At 52.7% G+C, this 19,770-nt stretch overlaps 1 protein-coding gene across 16 annotated transcripts in view; it reads left to right on the plus strand.

Annotated features, from left to right (window-relative positions):
• The window catches only part of LOC141749921 (protocadherin alpha-C2-like), a 175,749-nt gene that overhangs the window by 69,844 nt on the left and 86,135 nt on the right, over positions 1-19,770 (plus strand). For 2 of the 16 annotated variants that reach the window (XM_074604206.1, XM_074604209.1), the window contains exon 1: positions 1,534-6,508. The exons of 12 other annotated variants lie outside the window; for them this stretch is intronic. In XM_074604206.1, coding sequence (XP_074460307.1) covers positions 3,695-6,508 — 2,814 coding nt within the window. In that variant the 5' untranslated portion in view covers positions 1,534-3,694. Of the gene's footprint in view, positions 1-1,533; positions 6,509-8,360; positions 13,124-19,770 lie in introns of those variants that run through there. 2 more of the 16 variants (XM_074604205.1, XM_074604207.1) reach the window with 1 other exon arrangement.

Below are 19,770 nucleotides of genomic sequence, written 5' to 3' on the forward strand. Positions count from 1 at the left end.
ATGGCTTCAGAGTATTCTTCTGCTGGATGCTTTCACAGGCTCCAAAGGTCTGGACTTTGAGGACCTCCTGATGTTGTGACAGAACGTTGCATTGAAATGCTCACAATGTCTTTTGAGGTTATGAATATCTTGCACCAGAGACAGCCCCTTGTGCTTCTGTTATCCTGATGTAGGCTCTGTGTTGGTAAGAGGGGGAGACATGCAGACTGCTGAATACTAGCTGATGGACCTTTTCCCTCTTGTTTTGGGAAGGGTGTAGTGGGAGGGTAGAGCGTCAATCTGGTGTAGTGGTGGGCATCTGTAGCAGCTTTCACAGCCATTGATGTTCCCATGACGATTCTGTGCTCCTCAGGCAGGATTTTTAAGGGCACAAGATGATGAGGTGGGTATAATCTTTGTACTCTCAACTGCCCCTACTTGTGCACCTGCACAGTCACCTCAGTAGAGATGCTGTGTCCTCGTGCATGTGGCTTGTTCTGATATGTGCACGTACACACCAAACCCTGCAGAGCAGCCCAGCTCTGGTTTTCTATGGTATAAATTTTCCCACACCGTTGATATTGTGAGCACACTTAGACTTCAACATTTGGTGTGTTTCTCTTGAAGAATCAAATCTGTGTGGACTGGGATCTGAGCTGTCACAGCTGTAATGACAGAATCTTTAAGAACTGTAATGTGCAGCTCTGTGGAGTTTGCACCTGAAAATGCTGAAAAGGCAGAAAGTATTTTGTGTGAAGTTCAGGCATCTGGGAAGAGTCTGCCAAAGAGTGAGTGACTTTGCATCTGTCCATATATTCTTTGTGCCGATAATGAGGGAAGGTGAGCATATGTGAAGGCCTGTGTGATGCTCAGAGCGATGCTGGGGAATGTTATTTTGATGGAACAATGTCTGGGTATTGTGTCAGTGATGCTCCTAGTGGCACAGAGTTGGGCCTGGGTAAGCACCACTGGGAGGATGACTTTGAGTGGGGAAGAGTCTTGCCTGATGGAAATGGAGATGCTGGGTGTCTGTGTAACGGTCTGTGTCATTGTGGAAGGAGTAGGTAATGTCGATTTAGCTGGAGATCTCATTTCCGATGGTGTGTCCTCGAGGATGCCCGTAGAAAATCTTGAGAAGAGGCCTGACGTGGAGCCGTACTTGCTCAGGTTCCTTTCAGGTCTTCCAGAATTCTGGAAACCCTAACGCCATTTTGTCCTCTGTGGTATTCCTATGTCATGTGAAGACATCTGCCATAGGTTCCTTTAATCATTTGCTCCTGAACGTGTCATGTTTTTGGTCAAACAGGTAGGTTCTGAAATTTGGATCACTTTGTCCTCTGTAAAGCTCTCCTCGGTGTTCTCTCTGCTCATTCCTTTATCTTGCTAGGCAGGGGAAGAAGTGCTCTGTGTATTCAAGATGTTGGCAAGCCCTGTGTTTCTAACCAGTGGAATGGATTCCTTTGGTTCTCTGCTCTCAGTAAAATTTGCCACCTTTTTGTTTTTCTTCTCTCACATTGGCAACGTGTTGGTAACAGTGGATGAGATGCAGACAGCACAATTTTGCAGCTGCCTGGTTGTAGAGCTTTGTGCCATTTGGCATCAGTGTGGGGGGTGGTTTTTGCACTCTCCTGAGCTGAGGTTGGTGTTGAGAGAATGTCCTTAGCTTTCAGGTGTCCCTTCTACTTCCTCTGTGGCAGAAGTGCATAAGGGAGCACTACGCACTGTCCCGTGATTTTAAGGCTTTTGCAGAATCTAATTTTTTTTGTCCGGGTCCCTCAGAAAGTTCTGATCATGTTAATGGAAAATGTGCCGTAGAACCAATTCTCTTGTTCTGAAAATATTTCTTATTCTGAAGTAGCAACCAGGTAAGTCGCTCCTACCTAAAGAAGATGAGTCTGAGAGACAGATGTACTTCTGTTCCTATTCAGTCATGGTATCTTTATGTTGGACCAACCGAATGTTCCGTGCATTGCAATGTGTGTACATTTGGAGCAGCAAAGCACTATTGCCTGCTGTGGTTCCTTTCCTTCTCCTTCCAGGCACAGCGTGATCAGGTGGCAGCAAGGATGGAGGGAGGAGGGACCGCAGTGCATTTCTCTGAGTGGATGTGGGGTTTCGTGGGGATGTTCTCACTGAAAATGTCATGATGTTACCTTGGTGGCTTTTGTCTGGCTGTGTGACAGTTGGCTCATGCTGATGATGGATCCATATTCCTGGGGACTAATGCCCCAGGGTACTGAGGATCTTGGTGTGTTGTTCTGGCAGCGCATGCCTGCCTGAAAGGGACAGCAAGAGCTTGCCATTCATCGTGCAAGTCAAAAATGAAGCCAGAAGAATAGATCTTCCCTGAGATACTGTGTTGGAGGATTTTCATGCTGGTCTGTGATGGGTTTGAGTTCCCGAAGGAAAGACTCCCGTAAGTTATTTGTGCTCATTGAAACCTGTTTGTGCAGATGTCCAGGTATGTGGGGCTTGTATTTCCGAGGGTGGTGGATTCTGTTGTGGTGTAGCAGAGCTGTTCTTTTCCAACACAGCCTTGCTGTATTATTTGGTGGGTCCTTGAGTGGACTGGAGGCTGAAGAGTGTTGTCTTCTTCCAGAAGGGGAGGGATGGGTAGGTGCAGGCATAGTCTGCCTGTATTGCATAGACCATGGGAAAGCAGGAAATTTGTTCCCGGTCCTGAGGCATGGAATTCGGAAGTGAAAAGGAATGAAAACTCTTGCCAAAGGCCATTCCCATGCTTTATATCAAGTGTGGTGTAGTGATGTGGAAAATATTTTGGTAAAGGGAAAAAGAAAAGAAGAGAGAAGGATGGAAGCAGAAGACAATGGGAGGCAGGACAGAGCAGGAAAGGAAAAGGAAGACAACCACAAGAAAGAAGAAAGAGAAAATAGAAAAGGAAGAGAGGAAGAAGGAGAAAGGAAGAAGGAAAAAACGAGAAGGGAAGAAGAAAAGGAATCTATAGAAGGGGGAAAGCAAACAAAGAAGAAAGAACGAAGAGGAAGGAAAGATAGAAGGAACGAAGGAAGGAAGGAACATGATAGAGGAGATTAACCATGATGCATGGTTAATGGAGTTGAGGACCTCAGCTTCTTCAGTACTCAGGAACGCGGTGTAAGTATGTCGAAAAGTGGTGAGGAAGAGAAAAGAGCTCTTGCCTGAGGGCATGTTCATGCTCCGTGGCGGGTGTAATGTCGTCATATAGAAAACATGCTGGCAAAGGCGAAAAAGAACAGAAATAAAGAAAGGGGGAAGGAATAAATGAGGCAGGGAATTAATAAAGGAAGGAAGATGGGAAAGGAAGAAATTATGAAGGAGAATACCAGGGTGCAGCCCGGTTTTCTCTAGATGCAGTCGGTCCCTAACAGCCTCCCCCTTGGTTAGAGTACCGCGCTCCGGCGCCGATGCCCCCTTAGTAGTGCTGATGGTTCAGTCTTTGATGGCGTCCGCCGCGGCGCCGGAGGCGAAGAGGGAGCTGCCAGCGGGGGTAAACAAGAGATAAGGATGGAAGGAGAAGGGAAAGGGTAGGTAAGAATAGGTCACAGCAGGGTAAGAATGGAAAGAAGAAGGAAGAGAAGAAGGAAAAGGAAGAAAAAAAAGAAGTAAGAGGAGGAAGAAAGAAAGCATAGTAGAAAGAGCACGAAAAAAGGGGCAAGATTAATGAAAAAATAAAGAAATTAAAAAAGAAAGAAGGAGAGGAATAAAAAATGCAGGAATGTATTCAAGCAAAGAAAGAGAAAGCAAGGAAGAAAGAAAAATGAGGCGAAATGGAGGAAGAGACGAGAGAGGAGGTGACGAGCCCGGGTCCGAGGACGCGGTCGGCGGTGTGGATGGAGCGTGTGAGGCGTCGGAGCAGCACACGGTGTCGCTGCAGGCTCAGAAACGGCGTGGGAGCGTTGAGGCGGCTCCGCCCCGGTGCGGCGGAGAGCCCGGCTGTGAGCGCGGGGGGGCGGCGCGGGGCGGTGAGGAGAGCCGGTGCGTCCGGGCGGCGGCGGGGAGCCGTGCGGGGCCCGTGCGGGCGGCGGCTGCTGCTTGGGCGGCGGCGATGGTCGTGAGTTGGTGTTCCGTGTTGCGGGTGGTGGTGGTGGTGCAGGCGGCGTGGGCACTGGTCGCTGGTCAGGTGCGGTACTCGGTGCCGGAGGAAGCCAAGGCCGGGACGGTGGTGGGTCGTCTGTCGCAGGACCTGGGCCTGGAGGCGGGCGATGCGGAGTCGCGGCGCCTGCGTCTGGTGTCGCAGGGCCGTCGTGCGAGCGTGGAGGTGAGCGGGGCGAGCGGGGCGCTGGTGGTGAGCTCGCGTCTGGACCGGGAGGAGCTGTGCGGGAAGAGCGTGCCGTGCGCCCTGCGCCTGGAGGTGCTGGTGGAGCGGCCGCTGCGCGTCTTCCACGTGGAGCTGGAGGTGACCGACATCAACGACAACGCCCCGCTCTTTCGCGTTAAGGAAGAAGCCTTTAGCATGGCTGAATTAACCACGCTGCCGGGGTCCCGGTTCCCGCTGGAGGGCGCGTCGGATGCAGATATCGGAGCCAACGCGCAGCTCTCCTATACACTCAGCCCCAGCGAGCATTTCACTATTGATCATCGGGGTAATAACGACCAGAGCGCGTCTTTGGCACTTGTTCTAACGAAACCGCTGGACCGCGAGACCTTGCCCGTGCACCGTTTGGTGTTGACGGCGAGTGACGGTGGCCATCCGTCGCTGACGGGCACGGTGGAGCTGTTGATCTCGGTGCTGGATGTGAACGACAACACGCCCCAATTCAACCAATCAGTTTATAACGTAAAAATTTTAGAGGGTTCGGAGCCCGGGACTCTCTTAACCACGGTCAGTGCCACGGATTTGGACGAAGGGATCAATAGGGATATTGTGTATTTATTTAGTAGGCACGTCACTGCAGAAGTTAAAGAAATGTTCACTATCGACGAAAACAAAGGAGAAATCAGACTTCGGGGGAAGTTAGACTACGAAGAAAAGGGTAGTTACGAGATCACGGTAGAAGCAAGAGACAAGGGCTTCCCTCCGTTATCGGGTCACTGCAAGGTGGTGCTGGAGGTGTTGGACGTGAACGACAACGCGCCGGAGGTGTGGGTGACGTCGCTGTCGGTGCCGGTGTCGGAGGACGCGGCGGTGGGGACGGTGGTGGCGCTGCTGAGCGTGTCGGACCGGGACTCGGGGTCGAACGGGCGCGTGCGGTGCGCGGTGTGGCCGGCGTCGCCGTTCGGTCTGGTGTCGACGTTCGCGGGGTCGTACTCGCTGGTGCTGCGGGAGGCGCTGGACCGGGAGCGGGTGTCGGAGTACGAGGTGGAGGTGCGCGCGGAGGACGGCGGGTCGCCGCCGCTGCGCGCCAGTCGCGGGGTGCGTGTGCCGGTGTCGGACGTGAACGACAACGCGCCGGCGTTCGCGCAGGCGGTGTACACGGTGCTGGCGCGGGAGAACAACGCGGCGGGCGCGGAGCTGGCGCGTGTGTGGGCGCGGGACCCGGACGAGGCGGGCAACGGGCGCGTGAGCTACTCGGTGTGGGAGGGGGGTGTCGGGGGCGCGTCGTCGGGCGGGGGGTGGCGGTCGGCGTCGAGCTACGTGTCGGTGGACGCGGAGAGCGGGCGGCTGTGGGCGCTGCGGCCGTTGGACTACGAGGAGGTGCAGGTGCTGCAGTTCGAGGTGCGTGCGGTGGACGCGGGGGAGCCGTCGCTGTGCGGCAACGCCACGGTGCAGGTCTTCGTGGTGGACGAGAACGACAACGCGCCGGCGCTGCTGCCGACGTCGGGCGGCGGCGCGTGGTCCGGGTCGTCGTCGGAGGCGGCGTCGGTGCCGGGGTCGGGGTCGGTGTGGGCGTGGGCGTGGGCGTCGTGGGGGACGCCGGCGGGGCAGGTGGTGGCGAAGATCCGGGCGGTGGACGCGGACTCGGGCTACAACGCGTGGCTGCGCTACGAGCTGTGGGAGCCGCGGGGGAAGGGCCCGTTCCGCGTGGGGCTGTACAGCGGCGAGGTGAGCACGGCGCGGGCGCTGGAGGAGGCGGACGGCCCGCGGCAGCGGCTGGTGATCGTGGTGCGTGACCACGGGGAGCCGTCGCTCTCGGCCACGGCCACGCTGAGCGTGTCGCTAGTGGAGGGCGGCGAGGCGGCGCTGGCGGCCGCGGGCTCGTCGTCGTCGTCGTCGTTGTCGGGGGTAGGGCTGCGTCCGGCGGAGGGCGGCGCGTCGGTGTCGTCGTCTGCGGCGACGAACGTGTGGCTGGTGGTGGCGATCTGCGCGGTGTCGAGCCTGTTCCTGCTGGCGGTGGTGCTGTACGTGGCGTCGCGGTGGGCGCCGCGGGCGGCCGTGCTGTCGGGGCCCGGTGCGGCGACGCTGGTGTGCACCAGCGAAGTGGGGAGCTGGTCGTACTCGCAGCGGCAGAGCCGGAGCCTGTGCGTGGCGGACGGCGCGGGCAAGAGCGACCTGATGGTTTTCAGCCCCAACTTCCCGCCGGCGCCGCCGCCGCCGCCCGTCCCCGCGGCGAAGGAGTCGCATCCGGAGGCGCCCGCTCTCCTGGACACGGTCAGTGGCCCTCCCTTTCTCGCCCCTTCCGCCTTCTCGCGCTTCTAACCCTCCTGTCGCGTCCCCTGGGTAGGCGCTGCTGGGAGGCGGTCTGATCGCGCTTGTTCCGGGTGTGGTGGGTAGTTGTCGGGTGCTTAAGGATGTGAATGGGACCTTTCATCTGCCTTCATGTTCTTGCCGTGCCTCCCGCCTCTTGCTTTGCTGACTACTCATCGTGTTTTTATCAGATCTGTTTTCTTATCAAATAATTTGTTCTCCTCCTCTCTGATTCTCCTTTGCAAAATACGTGATTTGATGTGGCAGGCTCCTCTGGGCAGGCGGGCTGAGCCCGCGTGTCCCGCGGGCGGTGGGTGCTTGTCTGGTGCTTTCTCTCCGACTGCTGACTGCAGTGTTCCTTTTGTTTTCTTCCTCTGTAAGGTGTTTCACTGAAGCAATTTTTATGCCACTTTTCCCTCTTCCTTGGGAGAGGAATTGTTTTACACATTTTCCATAGCGTCAAACTTCAATGCTAATATCTTCACGTGATGATTTAGTTCTTTATTTCTAGCTGAAGGTGCGTTAGGGTAGGGTCCTGTTTTCTTTAGTACCTTGTGTCTTTTGTACGGTATATGGGGAGATCGAGCGTATAAGTTGGGATTGAAAGGATTTGTGAAATGTCCAGTTCAAACCCGTCCTGAAAAGTGGACATGTTGAAGCTGGATGGGTTTTCTTGCAGTGTTGAGCTATCTAGTTTTTTCATGTCTTTACACCTTCTTTCTTCATGGTACTTCTGCTTTTAAGAGCTCTGTCGTATTCCCTATTATTCTTTTATTTTTTAACACGAGGAAATATTCCTCAAACAGAAGGTGCTCTGAATCTTTGGTCACCCTGCTGGCCTTCTCTGAAACTCGTCCTGGTCTTCTCTCTTCTTCTTTCCCTGTTAAGCGGGGCAGGACCTCCACAAAATATTCAAAGTGTTGGTGAACCTTATTTTTTCATAAAGTTGAATGAAATTCATTGTTTTCTTCTGTGGTCTCGTAAGTCTTAGCTTTTTGATTAGCACTCAGAACAGAGTGGCTATATTCACCTAGCTGTCTTCTCTATGCCAAAGGTGTAATTTCAGAACCTTAAATGGCTGTTTCAGAGTCAGTCACAGTTTTTATTGAGGCCTCACTTTTTTTCTTCATCTGCTCAGCTTTTGTGGTGTCTTTGCCATTTTCCCACCTAGGTCTTCAGGGTCATTAACTCTTTCTGCAGTTCTTCTCAGCAGAGATAACTGCTCTGTAGGGTAACATCTCTTGTAATCTTTGTTACATCAGTCTCCATGACTTTTTGAGATCCCTTTATGAACTATTAAATGGCACAGTTCCTGGCAAAGATCTCTGCCTGACTGTAGTGTTGACCTTCTCTTGCTCGAGTGACCAGGTTTGGTTTCCCTGCCATGTGTGTAGTTAATCACAACTCCGAGTGCATCTTTCAGCCTTCTTTCATATTTATGGAGTGTCTTCATTTGTGTGCATTTTCCTGTCTTGCAGATAGGGCAGTTTTAATGAACTTTTTGCAGTTTTAATGAACTTTTTGCTTTTGGCTGCTGCAAAGTGCTGGTTTCCAGTCTTTTCTTAATCAGAAGTCTGTCCTCCTTCTTGATTCTTTTCTGAAATAGTGATCATGCAACGTGACTGTAGATGGTACTTCAGGTTCTTCTCTGTTCACCTGCATGGCATATATTAATTTGCGAAGTACTACGGCATTACTGTAGTTCCATGGGCATTGAAAAGATAGTAGAAACATTTTACGTTGCCCCTTTCCCTTTCTAATACAAAGTAGTGAAAGACATAAGAGCACAAAACAAGGTAGGTGTGAAAAAGGTGCAGCTATAGCGCTATATTAGGCAAGATGTATTGCTAGAGGACTTGTTTCTGGTGGGCAAATATATTTGTAGAAGTATCTCAGCTATGGTTCCGACTATGCTAGTTCCATGCACTAGTTCCAATGATAGGCTTTGTATTTCCTTTCTTTTTTTTTTTCCTTCCTGAGAATACTGTTTAAAATGAACTGTTATTTTGTGTCCTGTTGCGTGTGTGCTTTATAATAATCATGTGAGTAAGAACTGAGAAGACATTGGAAACTCCTGATTCCCCCATAGAAAGCATGGCTTAGCTTGCCTTTCTCGGGAGATGTGTCAGTAATTGTGAGCAAGAGCTGTGCTACCAAATAGTGTTGACTGCTTGATTTCAGAATTCGTGACCCATGCCATCACTGTGGTTCATTGTCTTATAGTCTCTCAAGGTGATGTTTACCTCGAGAGAATGCCATGAGATTTCAAGTTTCATTTCTGTTTCCGTCGTCATAGAAGGGCATACAGAAATGCTGGCAGGGATGTGAGAGGCTGGACAAAACCTGTTTGCTTTTCCAGCCCTGCTTCCCTGAAATCATGAACAGTGATCCCTGGACTCGGCCCTGACAATGGAGACCTGGAAATAAATCAAGGCAACTGTTAGAATAGCAACAAGTGTAACTAAAGATGACCTATTGTCAGACCTTGGATTTTTTTAGCATTTGACATCTTCATTTTGTTTTGACCTCCTGTTGCATCATTGATGCTTTCGTGGTGGAACCAGCAGATAACTACTGTGTGAAATCATCAGTTTTGTGTTACTGCCTGGCCTGCATGGTGGGGTAGCAGCTAAGTGCCTGTGGTTGTGTAGAGAAGGAGCTCTGATGCATTTATGGCAGTGGATGAGGTGGGAGCCTGGGAACATGTTGTAAGATGAACTGTGCCTTGCCACAGCAGCGGCACAACCCTTTTGTGCTGTCTTCAGTTACATGACGGGTGGATGACCGTACTGTATCCTGCAACAGCTCATCTCCATCAGTAACAGGCACATTGTTTTACTGTACAGTGAGTGCCTACCTGCCTAAAAAGGTAAGAAAGAGCTTGTCATTCATTGTGCAGTTAGAAGTGGGGAATAAAACTTACAGGAAATAGTTTACTGTGACACATCAAGACTACTAGGGAGTTCAGATTCTCTGAGCTATTTCACACTTTGAAGACGATTTGAGGTATGTGGTTTATGTTTAGCCTGACATAGGGGAGTCATGGATGGAGTTGAAAGTCTTTGGAATTTGTATGCATTGCTGGTTTCTTAGGTTGGACCTATACTTCAAAAGGCAAAACCATTCTGTTATGGACAAGCACAGATTTTTGTAATATGATGTCCTCTATTATTTACTGTATGAAAACCAAGGAGAGTGCATGGGATTGCTGAGCTACATCACTGTTGCAAAAACATGAAAAAGTAAGCAATTTCTGATTGTTTTTAGCGTTGCTTCACTAGACTAAAAAAAAATGTAACGTGAATCTATGTCTTCTGGAGACCTGAGTACTTCCCATAGATGGAAGATCAAGGATACAATCTTCTTCTGTAGAGGAAAGAGCTAACTTCTCTTCACAAAGGAGAAATCAATGAGGAAACCGAGTTATGACTCCTAAACATGTAGAGAAGACAAAGTCAGTCAGGAAAGCAGAAGCGGGGTAGGTTCTTCTCAGTGAAGACCTTCCCAGGTGTGATTCGTTGGTTAATGTAGGCACTTAGGAAACATCGTGGAAAGTATATATCAATTAAAGTGCCTTTAGAGAAGAGAAAGAGAAGAGGGAAAGAGGAGGGGACGAGAAGGAGCTGAGGAGGAGATGAGGAAAGAGACGAGGAAGGCGCAATGAGGACACGAGGAAAACAACGAGGAAAGAGACGAAAACAGACGAGAAAGAGAAAAGAGAAGGTTCTATTGTCACCTATTATCGGTTTTGACGAAGGGAAATCGCGGAGCTTGTCGGCCGAGCGGCGGAGCCACGGCCCGTCCTTCTACGATCGGAGCGCCGCTGCGGGCCCCGGGAGCGCGGCAGGAGGCGTCTGCCCGCAGAAGCACCCGCGGTCGGACACCAGGTGCCGCTGTTGGCCGCGAAGGCGCCGTCAACGCGCAGGAGGGCGGCAGCTCCTCCCCGAGCCGCTGTCACGGCTGCAGTCAGCCGGAGGAAGGATGCGGCGGGCAGGGCCGGGCAGGGCGGCGGAACGCGGAGCAGAGCCCCGCGCCAGCCGGGGAGCCTTGGAGGGGGCCGTCCGGGCGGCGGCTGGGAGCCGTGCAGGGCCCGTGCGGGTGTCGGCGGCTGCTTGGGCGGCGGCGATGGGCGTGAATTGGTGTGCCGTGTTGCGGATGCTGGTGGTGCAGGCGGCGTGGGCACTGGTCGCTGGTCAGGTGCGGTACTCGGTGCCGGAGGAAGCCAAGGCCGGGACGGTGGTGGGTCGTCTGTCGCAGGACCTGGGCCTGGAGGCGGGCGATGCGGAGTCGCGGCGCCTGCGTCTGGTATCGCAGGGCCGTCGTGCGAGCGTGGAGGTGAGCGGGGCGAGCGGGGCGCTGGTGGTGAGCTCGCGTCTGGACCGGGAGGAGCTGTGCGGGAAGAGCGCGCCGTGCGCCCTGCGCCTGGAGGTGCTGGTGGATCGGCCGCTGCGCGTCTTCCACGTGGAGCTGGAGGTGACTGACATCAACGACAACGCCCCGCTCTTTCGCGTTAAGGAAGAAGCCTTTAGCATGGCGGAATCGTCGCTGCCGGGGTCCCGGTTCCCGCTGGAGGGCGCATCGGATGCAGATATCGGAGCGAACGCGCAGCTCTCCTATACACTCAGGCCCAGCGAGCATTTCACTATTGATCATCGGGGTAATAACGACCAGAGCGCATCTTTGGCACTTGTTCTAACGAAACCGCTGGACCGCGAGACTTTGCCTGTGCACCGTTTGGTGTTGACGGCGAGTGACGGTGGCCATCCGTCGCTGACGGGCACGATGGAGCTATTGATTTCGGTGCTGGACGCCAACGACAACGCGCCCCAGTTCAACCAGTCGGTTTACAGTGTAAAAGTCTTAGAGGGTTCAGAGCCCCGAACTCTGTTAACCACGGTCAGTGCCACGGATTTGGACGAAGGGATCAATAGTGATATTATGTATTTATTTAGTAGGCACGTCACTGCAGAAGTTAAAGAAATGTTCACTATCGATGAAATCAAAGGAGAAATCAGACTTCGGGGGAAGTTAGACCACGAAGAAAAGGGTAGTTACGAGATCACGGTAGAAGCAAGAGACAAAGGCTTCCCTCCGTTATCGGGCCACTGCAGCGTGGAGCTGGAGGTGTTGGACGTGAACGACAACGCACCGGAGGTGTGGGTGACGTCGCTGTCGGTGCCGGTGTCGGAGGACGCGGCGGTGGGGACGGTGGTGGCGCTGCTGAGCGTGTCGGACCGGGACTCGGGGTCGAACGGGCGCGTGCGGTGCGCGGTGTGGCCGGCGTCGCCGTTCGGTCTGGTGTCGACGTTCGCGGGGTCGTACTCGCTGGTGCTGCGGGAGGCGCTGGACCGGGAGCGGGTGTCGGAGTACGAGGTGGAGGTGCGTGCGGAGGACGGCGGGTCGCCGCCGCTGCGCGCCAGTCGCGGGGTGCGTGTGCCGGTGTCGGACGTGAACGACAACGCGCCGGCGTTCGCGCAGGCGGTGTACACGGTGCTGGCGCGGGAGAACAACGCGGCGGGCGCGGAGCTGGCGCGTGTGTGGGCGCGGGACCCGGACGAGGCGGGCAACGGGCGCGTGAGCTACTCGGTGTGGGAGGGCGGTGTCGGGGGCGCGTCGTCGGGCGGGGGGTGGCGGTCGGCGTCGAGCTACGTGTCGGTGGACGCGGAGAGCGGGCGGCTGTGGGCGCTGCGGCCGTTGGACTACGAGGAGGTGCAGGTGCTGCAGTTCGAGGTGCGTGCGGTGGACGCGGGGGAGCCGTCGCTGTGCGGCAACGCCACGGTGCAGGTCTTCGTGGTGGACGAGAACGACAACGCGCCGGCGCTGCTGCCGGCGTCGGGCGGCGGCGCGTGGTCTGGGTCGTCGTCGGAGGCGGCGCCGGGGTCGGGGTCGGTGTGGGCGTCGTGGGGGACGCCGGCGGGGCAGGTGGTGGCGAAGATCCGGGCGGTGGACGCGGACTCGGGCTACAACGCGTGGCTGCGCTACGAGCTGTGGGAGCCGCGGGGGAAGGGCCCGTTCCGCGTGGGGCTGTACAGCGGCGAGGTGAGCACGGCGCGGGCGCTGGAGGAGGCGGACGGCCCGCGGCAGCGGCTGGTGATCGTGGTGCGTGACCACGGGGAGCCGTCGCTCTCGGCCACGGCCACGCTGAGCGTGTCGCTGGTGGAGGGCGGCGAGGCGGCGCTGGCGGCCGCGGGCTCGTCGTTGTCGGGGGTAGGGCTGCGTCCGGCGGAGGGCGGCGCGTCGGTGTCATCGTCTGCGGCGACGAACGTGTGGCTGGTGGTGGCGATCTGCGCGGTGTCGAGCCTGTTCCTGCTGGCGGTGGTGCTGTACGTGGCGTCGCGGTGGGCGCCGCGGGCGGCCGTGCTGTCGGGGCCCGGTGCGGCGACGCTGGTGTGCACCAGCGAAGTGGGGAGCTGGTCGTACTCGCAGCGGCAGAGCCGGAGCCTGTGCGTGGCGGACGGCGCGGGCAAGAGCGACCTGATGGTTTTCAGCCCCAACTTCCCGCCGCCGCCGCCCGGTCCCGCGGCAGAAAACGGTTCTGTTGGGAAGGGGCCGTCTCTCTCCCCGCTTGCTTCAGGCGTGGTAAGTGTATTCGCAAATATTAATTTTTTTTCTCCTCTCTCGGTTAATTCCATTTACTTGTCTCTTTTCATCGATCGCTTGCGTACTAAACACGTTTTCTGTGGTAAGGATTTTACATTGCGAGTCTTGTCCTTTTATTGCTCTTGGATGTGGCTGTAGTGATCCCCGTTAGACATGCGTGTTCGCCGTTGGCAATTTCGGTGTTTGACTACTCGAATGCTTCATAGAATTGCTGTTTCCTTTTTCTTTTTCTTTTCCCCCTCCCCCCTTGCGTAGAACTTTATAGTTAAACTTATTCTTAGCGCCGTATGTTTGTTGGGTTTTTCGTCTTCGCTATGTGTCGTCAAGTGGTGGTAGGAGGATTTGCAGGTCTTCTATATCCTTTTATCAGTGTCTTTCAACGTGTGAAAATATCCGGGAGGTCCCCAGGAGTTTAGTGGCTCCCTCAGGGCAAACGTGGGTGGGGTATTAATTATCTTTGAAACCAGTTGTTATTACTCTTCGTTTGATGAATGTTGTGTTCATATGCGCCGAGGCTCGGTCAAGCTTTTACTGATTCTGAGCTTATTGGTCGGTGGGTTATGCGAACCTTTAGAAGCTGAAGTTCATGAACTGGCAGTTACGGGGTGCAGTGGGAGAAAGAAACGTTGGTGGAGGTCGTGAGTACTGTTCTGACTCTGGAAGTGCGCTGAAAAGGTGCGAGAAATTGGAGTGAGACACAGGATGCTTTATGAAAAAGTGGAGAACTGTTTGAGGGAGAGGATGCTCCGTCGCCTCGCTATGCCTCTCCCCAAGATCTGATCCCGCTCTCTTCGTAGTGTTGTGGCTTCTGCTCTACCCCATCCACCCCAGAAACGTGCTGTAGTAAGTAGAACCGAAAATTAAGTTGGTGGGAGTCAAGAGAGGAAGAGTTTCTATATGCGATATTGAATAGTCTAGATATGGTAGAATGAAGAGTTTTGGTTCTCCTAGCAGTAGAGCAGAAGAAGCAGAGGAACAGAGATTCATCTGGAAAGAAGTTTTCGATACTCATTTGGACATTGATTTTCCTGTGTGGAGAGTGATTGCTTAATACGGCGTTGTTTTAACAGCATTATCGAAGCAGCTGATCCTGGCCACGCACTAATGGCACGGAATTGACTCTGTTCTTATCAAGACCAGCTCCAAAGCACTCTGGGATGAGACATTAGGATCACGTTTTCTGTTCCTTGTTCGATGTTAGAAGCTGGATGCGGCTTTTACAGAGAAAAGCGAAAATGTCTTATACCTGATTTTTATAGCGTAAAAACGAAATCTTTGGGGCTGACGGAGTAGTGAGAACAAGCAGTACCTTTATGTCATTCTTTTTCGTGTTCCACGTTCAATTCGCCAAAGACAATTTGGACAATTGCCCTAGTTTTGTGGCAAAGTGGTATCTGTAACGCGGTATATTTCTTTTGAGCACGTATATTTTGTTGGGTTTTGTACCAATAGAAGTGTTTTACACGAAGGACGTGGATTAAAAAAATAAAATCGCAGGTCGTTTGTTCCAAATCGGCAAGAATGGTGCTTATAGGGGTACCGAAATCCAGTTAAGAAAGCTAAAAACTTCATGTCTGTCTGGAAAAAAAATCATAGGAGTAGGTTATCTCCCGCTGACCCATAGAAAAACGTGAGCGTGTCCCAGAGATTTCTCTTTCCTTCTTGTACCTATTTTAGATCCCTTAGGGCTTTACGTTTGAGTTCTTTGTGTATTTGCTGGGGAATGTGTTTCTAGTCTCCTTTGATCACGGCCGATAGCTGACGTGCTTAAGAGGAGTGCGTCATCACCTCTTAAGTAAGCGTGAACTACCTTCATTTGTGAGTAGCAAAACTTATCCCAAGAGCTGTACAGCTGTCACTTTCTTTCCTTAATCACATGGATGTGATAGAAATCAGGAAGGGCAAACCGCGATCTCCTAAAGGAGGATCATCTGGTTAGGTTTATAAGGTTTAACTAGTTCTGTAGAAGAGGATGGAAAAATTCGGCACTTGCGCACAGGTCTAGGAAGCAACTCGTTTCCTTGGGCTCTATGGCTATGGGCGATGTGGAGCCTCTGAATGCCGAGCGTTTGAGTCGCGGCGTGCTTTGGCTTCCGTACGGTTTCTCAGACTGCAGTAGTGAATTGACGATCTGAACGAGATTTATTATGGACGTACACTGGCAGGAAATATTTCAGTATTTCTTTTAGAAGTGTAAAGCAATGTTAACTTCGTGGGTGCTCTTACTTCGCAGCATAGTCTGGGAAGGAGTCATTAACAGAAGGCGCTAGAATATCCAGATATAGTTGAATAAAAGATAACAATTTCGCGCAGGGCTGTCAGTCGCTGCAAGCCCAGGCTCTCCTTTCCGCCTCATATTGATTTGGAGAATGACGCTGACTAATAGTGATGTTACCAGGCACAGTGCAATCGTGGCAGCCGGGTGCGCTGTGGAGCGCTTCCGCGGGAGGCTCTGGGAGCGGGGAGCGGCGGAGGACGCGCGGCTGCAGCGACAGCACCGCTGCGGTGGCCGGAGGCTGCTTTGCAGCCTTAGAAGTGGGAATTTTACGGGCAGGGAAATGCCCGGCACGGCTGCCGGAGGAGTTGCGAGAGACACCGGGTGCTCGACTCGGAGCTGCTCTGCCGGCACGACTGGGACTGGTCCCCCGTACCCGCTGTCGCTCTTGTCCCTCCGGCATCTTCTTGCCAAGCTCAGCGGTCTCTGACTGGGAGTAAATAGATCAATCTCCACCCTCGCGTTCGAGAAACGACTTTTTGCGAGCAATATAGCGAATACCACGTTCTGAGTCTGTATTTCTGTGGCTTGCTGCGGGCAACGAGGATTTTCGTGGGATTCACTGAAATCTAGAAATCCTCTGCGTACGAGGTTGTTCTCCCGGGCTCTTTATAGTCATCTCCGCTCCCGCTGTCCCCAAGTAGCAGCTGCGAGCTCACGCGGCTTGTTGAAGGGTAAACCCGACATCGCTGCCCGCTCTCCCAGCAGGCAGAGCCTGCATCCGCGGAGCGGGGGAGTCGGAGCTGCGGGAACAACAGCGGATAATCACGGCTCTGCAGCCAATAGAGCTGCTCTGCTGCCCCTTTCACCGGGGGAGGCGCGGAGCTGAGACAGCCCATGGAGCCGGGGGGCTCCCACGGGAGACAGCGCGGGCTGCCTGCCACGCCGGGTCCCGAACGGGACCCCAGTGTTTCGGGTCGTTGGGGATCCTTGCCTTCATCCCTGCCCGGAGGAGCCCACATGCGAAAGGCGACAGGTGGGTCCCTGTACCTCAGTCGACGGCTCAGCGCTGGCGATTTGGGCTCAGTCTGAGGAAGACCGGAACTCTTCCTCAGTCTGTAGGCAGACCTTAATTACTCTTGTGCTCCTTTCCGGGTGGAGATGAGCGCTGGGGCTGCCGGTCGAGCCGGAGACAGCTGCCGGCGCGGAGAGCTCATCAGTTCCCCTCGGAGCAGAAATCGCAGGGCTGTCTCCCTCGAACAGATTCAGTCCCTTCTGCTGTCTCCTGCTGAAGCGTCGTGTCCTAATTTAGCACCACTGGGGCCCCTCGGTTCTGGTGGGCGCCCCAGGGATTTTCCCAAGCCTCAGTACAGAGCGGGAGATGTCCTGCAAACCTCCGCCGAAGGCACCGCATTAAAATCATCGCTGACGTAGATAATGATGTTCAAACACGAGTGACATTCCGTGTGGTGCAGCCACGTGCTCCACAACCCAGAGGTAACCCAGTTTTACTATTCACCTTTCTATTTTTGTCTTTGCTGGTTTAACAATTTCCTCTTGCCGCTACCATTATTACGAACACAACGTGCACGGCTGGACTAATGACGTCTTATTGCTGGAAAAGGGGATGATTGGCTGAAAATATAAGACGGGGCGTGAGGAGTACGTAAGGGATAGTCGGGGCTTTGGGGTGGTGTAAATGCAGCACTGCAACCACCTGTTGGGAGATGGGACGTGGAGGAAGCGCTCTGTCAGCACGACCGGGAGCAGAAGATGATGAGGGGGTTGTGTAGCAGTGGGTGAAACCGCGGAGGTCCCGGACCATGCCCTCGGGATCGCAAAAAGTTGAATTCCTCGGCGAGTCGGGTCAAACCGGCCTTAAGAATGGGTCAAGCTGGGGGAATGGAACAGAGAACGGCTCGGAAATGGGAGATTGAAGGCAAACGTGAGGTCAAAGACGAGGGGTTTTAAACGGTGATTACATTCATTATCCGCTGTGATACCAAAGGAAGTGTCTTATTAAACGCCATTTAAATAATTAAACACCATTAAAGGTGTTTAATGTGCAAAATAACGTAATTAGGGTGAGTGATTTAAGATGGAGAAGAGACCTTTTGAGAATGGAGATTGAAAAGATGGTGTAAGGGTGGCCAAACAAGAGTGAGAGTGGAAAAACTAAGTGTAAAGGTACCCTTGAGACCGCCGGGGCAACTGGATGTTGTTGGTAGAGAACCAACAGGCATGGAGGAACAGGCCTGGGACTCTGGTGAACAGAGCAGTGACTTCATACACAGGACAAGGCTGGATTCTGCCCCCACGGCACAACAGTGTTACTCCCTTCATGGCAGGAGTGGCTGTGGTGTAACCGACTTTAGATATTTAATATTACTAAGCACCGGATTTTGGCTGTGACCCAGAGCTGTCTCCCTGAGTGGTGCGTGGATCAGGCCCTCATCCGGGCTGGACCAGGAAGGTGTTGCGGCAGGAGTGGGGAGTAGCTGGGTGTTGAGATGCTGCTGGCAACACGCATGTTCCAGTGAGTGAAGCTGCCTGAGTGCTGGGGACTCACTGTCCACACCAGAGAGTGGGAGACGACAGTAGGACTGAATGCCGAACTACTGAAGCAGGACTGTAAGGTTTAAGAATCTCCTTAAAAAGAGAGAATCAAAGGCAGGTTCCTTTAGAGCCCTGTAATCAAGCATTAGGCATAGTGTTGCCTAATATTCAAAATAAAAGCGATATAGCAGAAAACTGAAGAAGTTATTTCAGGTGATAAATGAGTGAGTTAAAGACAAAAATCAACGTAGGCTGGCAGATACTTCTCAAAAGGAAAGAGGCAAATGTATAATTACTTTGACTGATTTTGGCCATTGCTTATGAATCGGTTTCTTCTGGCACTGCTGGTATTTCAGGCACTGGTATGCATAACCACTGCTTGTTATTCCAATATTAAGATTTAAAGAAAATCTGCCTTTGAGTGGATCTCTCTGCTCATCAAGAGGATCTTGGGCCCAAAATTCCTGGGTTTCTTTGTTGCAAACCTGGTCACAGATGGGTCAGTAGGGTCTGTGTGTTTTACCCGTGTGTGCACCTGGGACACCAACACCCTTCTACCCTAGCCTTCCCAGATGAATGGGCTTATTTTTTGCGCGGGCCAATGTTAATTTATCACTCTTTCCTGTGACTTTAATAGATGTTATTGTATTGAATCAGGGTGTTTATAATGACTGTGCATCACTACAGAGCAGTAAAACCAGCAACTTTTTCGTATACTGTAGATATCTTGGCAGAAAACGAGTGTAGGGTAAAGTTAGGGTGGGGGAGTCTGGATGACAATTTTATGGTGATTAGGTGGGAATTGGGGATTTCTGCAGTTCACAATCAAGCAAAAAAAAAAAGCTAAGGTAAATAGCGTATGAAAAATATTTACATTGTATACTGTGTGCAGTTTACGTAGTGTCAGAATTAAGGTGAATGCACAGCAGCTCCTGCACTCAGCCCCCTCCCCCTGGTTCCTCCTCCCCCAGGTTCCCCCTCCCCCCTCCTCCTGCAACTCTAACGGGTGCTGTAGTGTCAACGCAGTAGAAGTAAAATGCAATATTCAGTACTGCCAGGGGCACCTGGAGTTTAAAAAAATAGAATCATAATATCCGCAGATACTTGTGCTGGGGTTGACTAAGGCTTGCCCCGGTGCGAGAAGGGTAGTTTTTCACTGGGAGGTTTTGCTGAGTTTTGAGGATGCAAACAGATGTATCGATTTTTTTTTTCTTTTTATTTAATGTACAACTTCTGGCTGTGCTCCCAATTTTCTCCTATTTGATACTATGTATAATTGAAATGTTCTTTTTCACTTGCCCGGAAAAATCTCTGCTACATAAAGAAACACAGCAAATGCAAGAGGGTTAGGATCTGTCTTTGTCGCATATTTATAGCCTCTTGCTTTTGATCGATCAGTATCTTATGATAATAAGCTCTCAGAGAAGGCAGCTGGAAATGGAGGAGACCGGAGGGGTTGTCAGCGCTTGAGGCCCATCTGTGTAAATTGCTGCCGAAGGTAATTCCAGGAAGGTATTTTGAAATGCTTTCTGGCCTCTCCCACCTGCTTACGAGGGTAGTCGCTAGCTGTGCCCTCCGTGCAGAAAGTCGGGGAACAGAGCGCGTTGATTTTTTTCAGTCGTCTTCTGCTATCTTTATGTGATATGAGCTCGTCTCTCCGCCCGGCTCCTGGGCATGTCCTAAATGCAAGACTTCTCTGGCGCCGATATTTACTTCTCTACAACTAATTCGACTGCCGCAGCCTCCCACTTTCCCCCACCCACTCGAGCCATCCCCATCCTGCTTTGACGGGCTGGATGGGAGCTCGTCTGTGGCTGTGGGTGATCCGACTGGGGACTGTCAGAGGAGAGACCCT

The sequence above is a fragment of the Larus michahellis genome, chromosome 11 (genome assembly GCF_964199755.1).
Source record: "Larus michahellis chromosome 11, bLarMic1.1, whole genome shotgun sequence".
NCBI lineage: Eukaryota > Metazoa > Chordata > Aves > Charadriiformes > Laridae > Larus > Larus michahellis.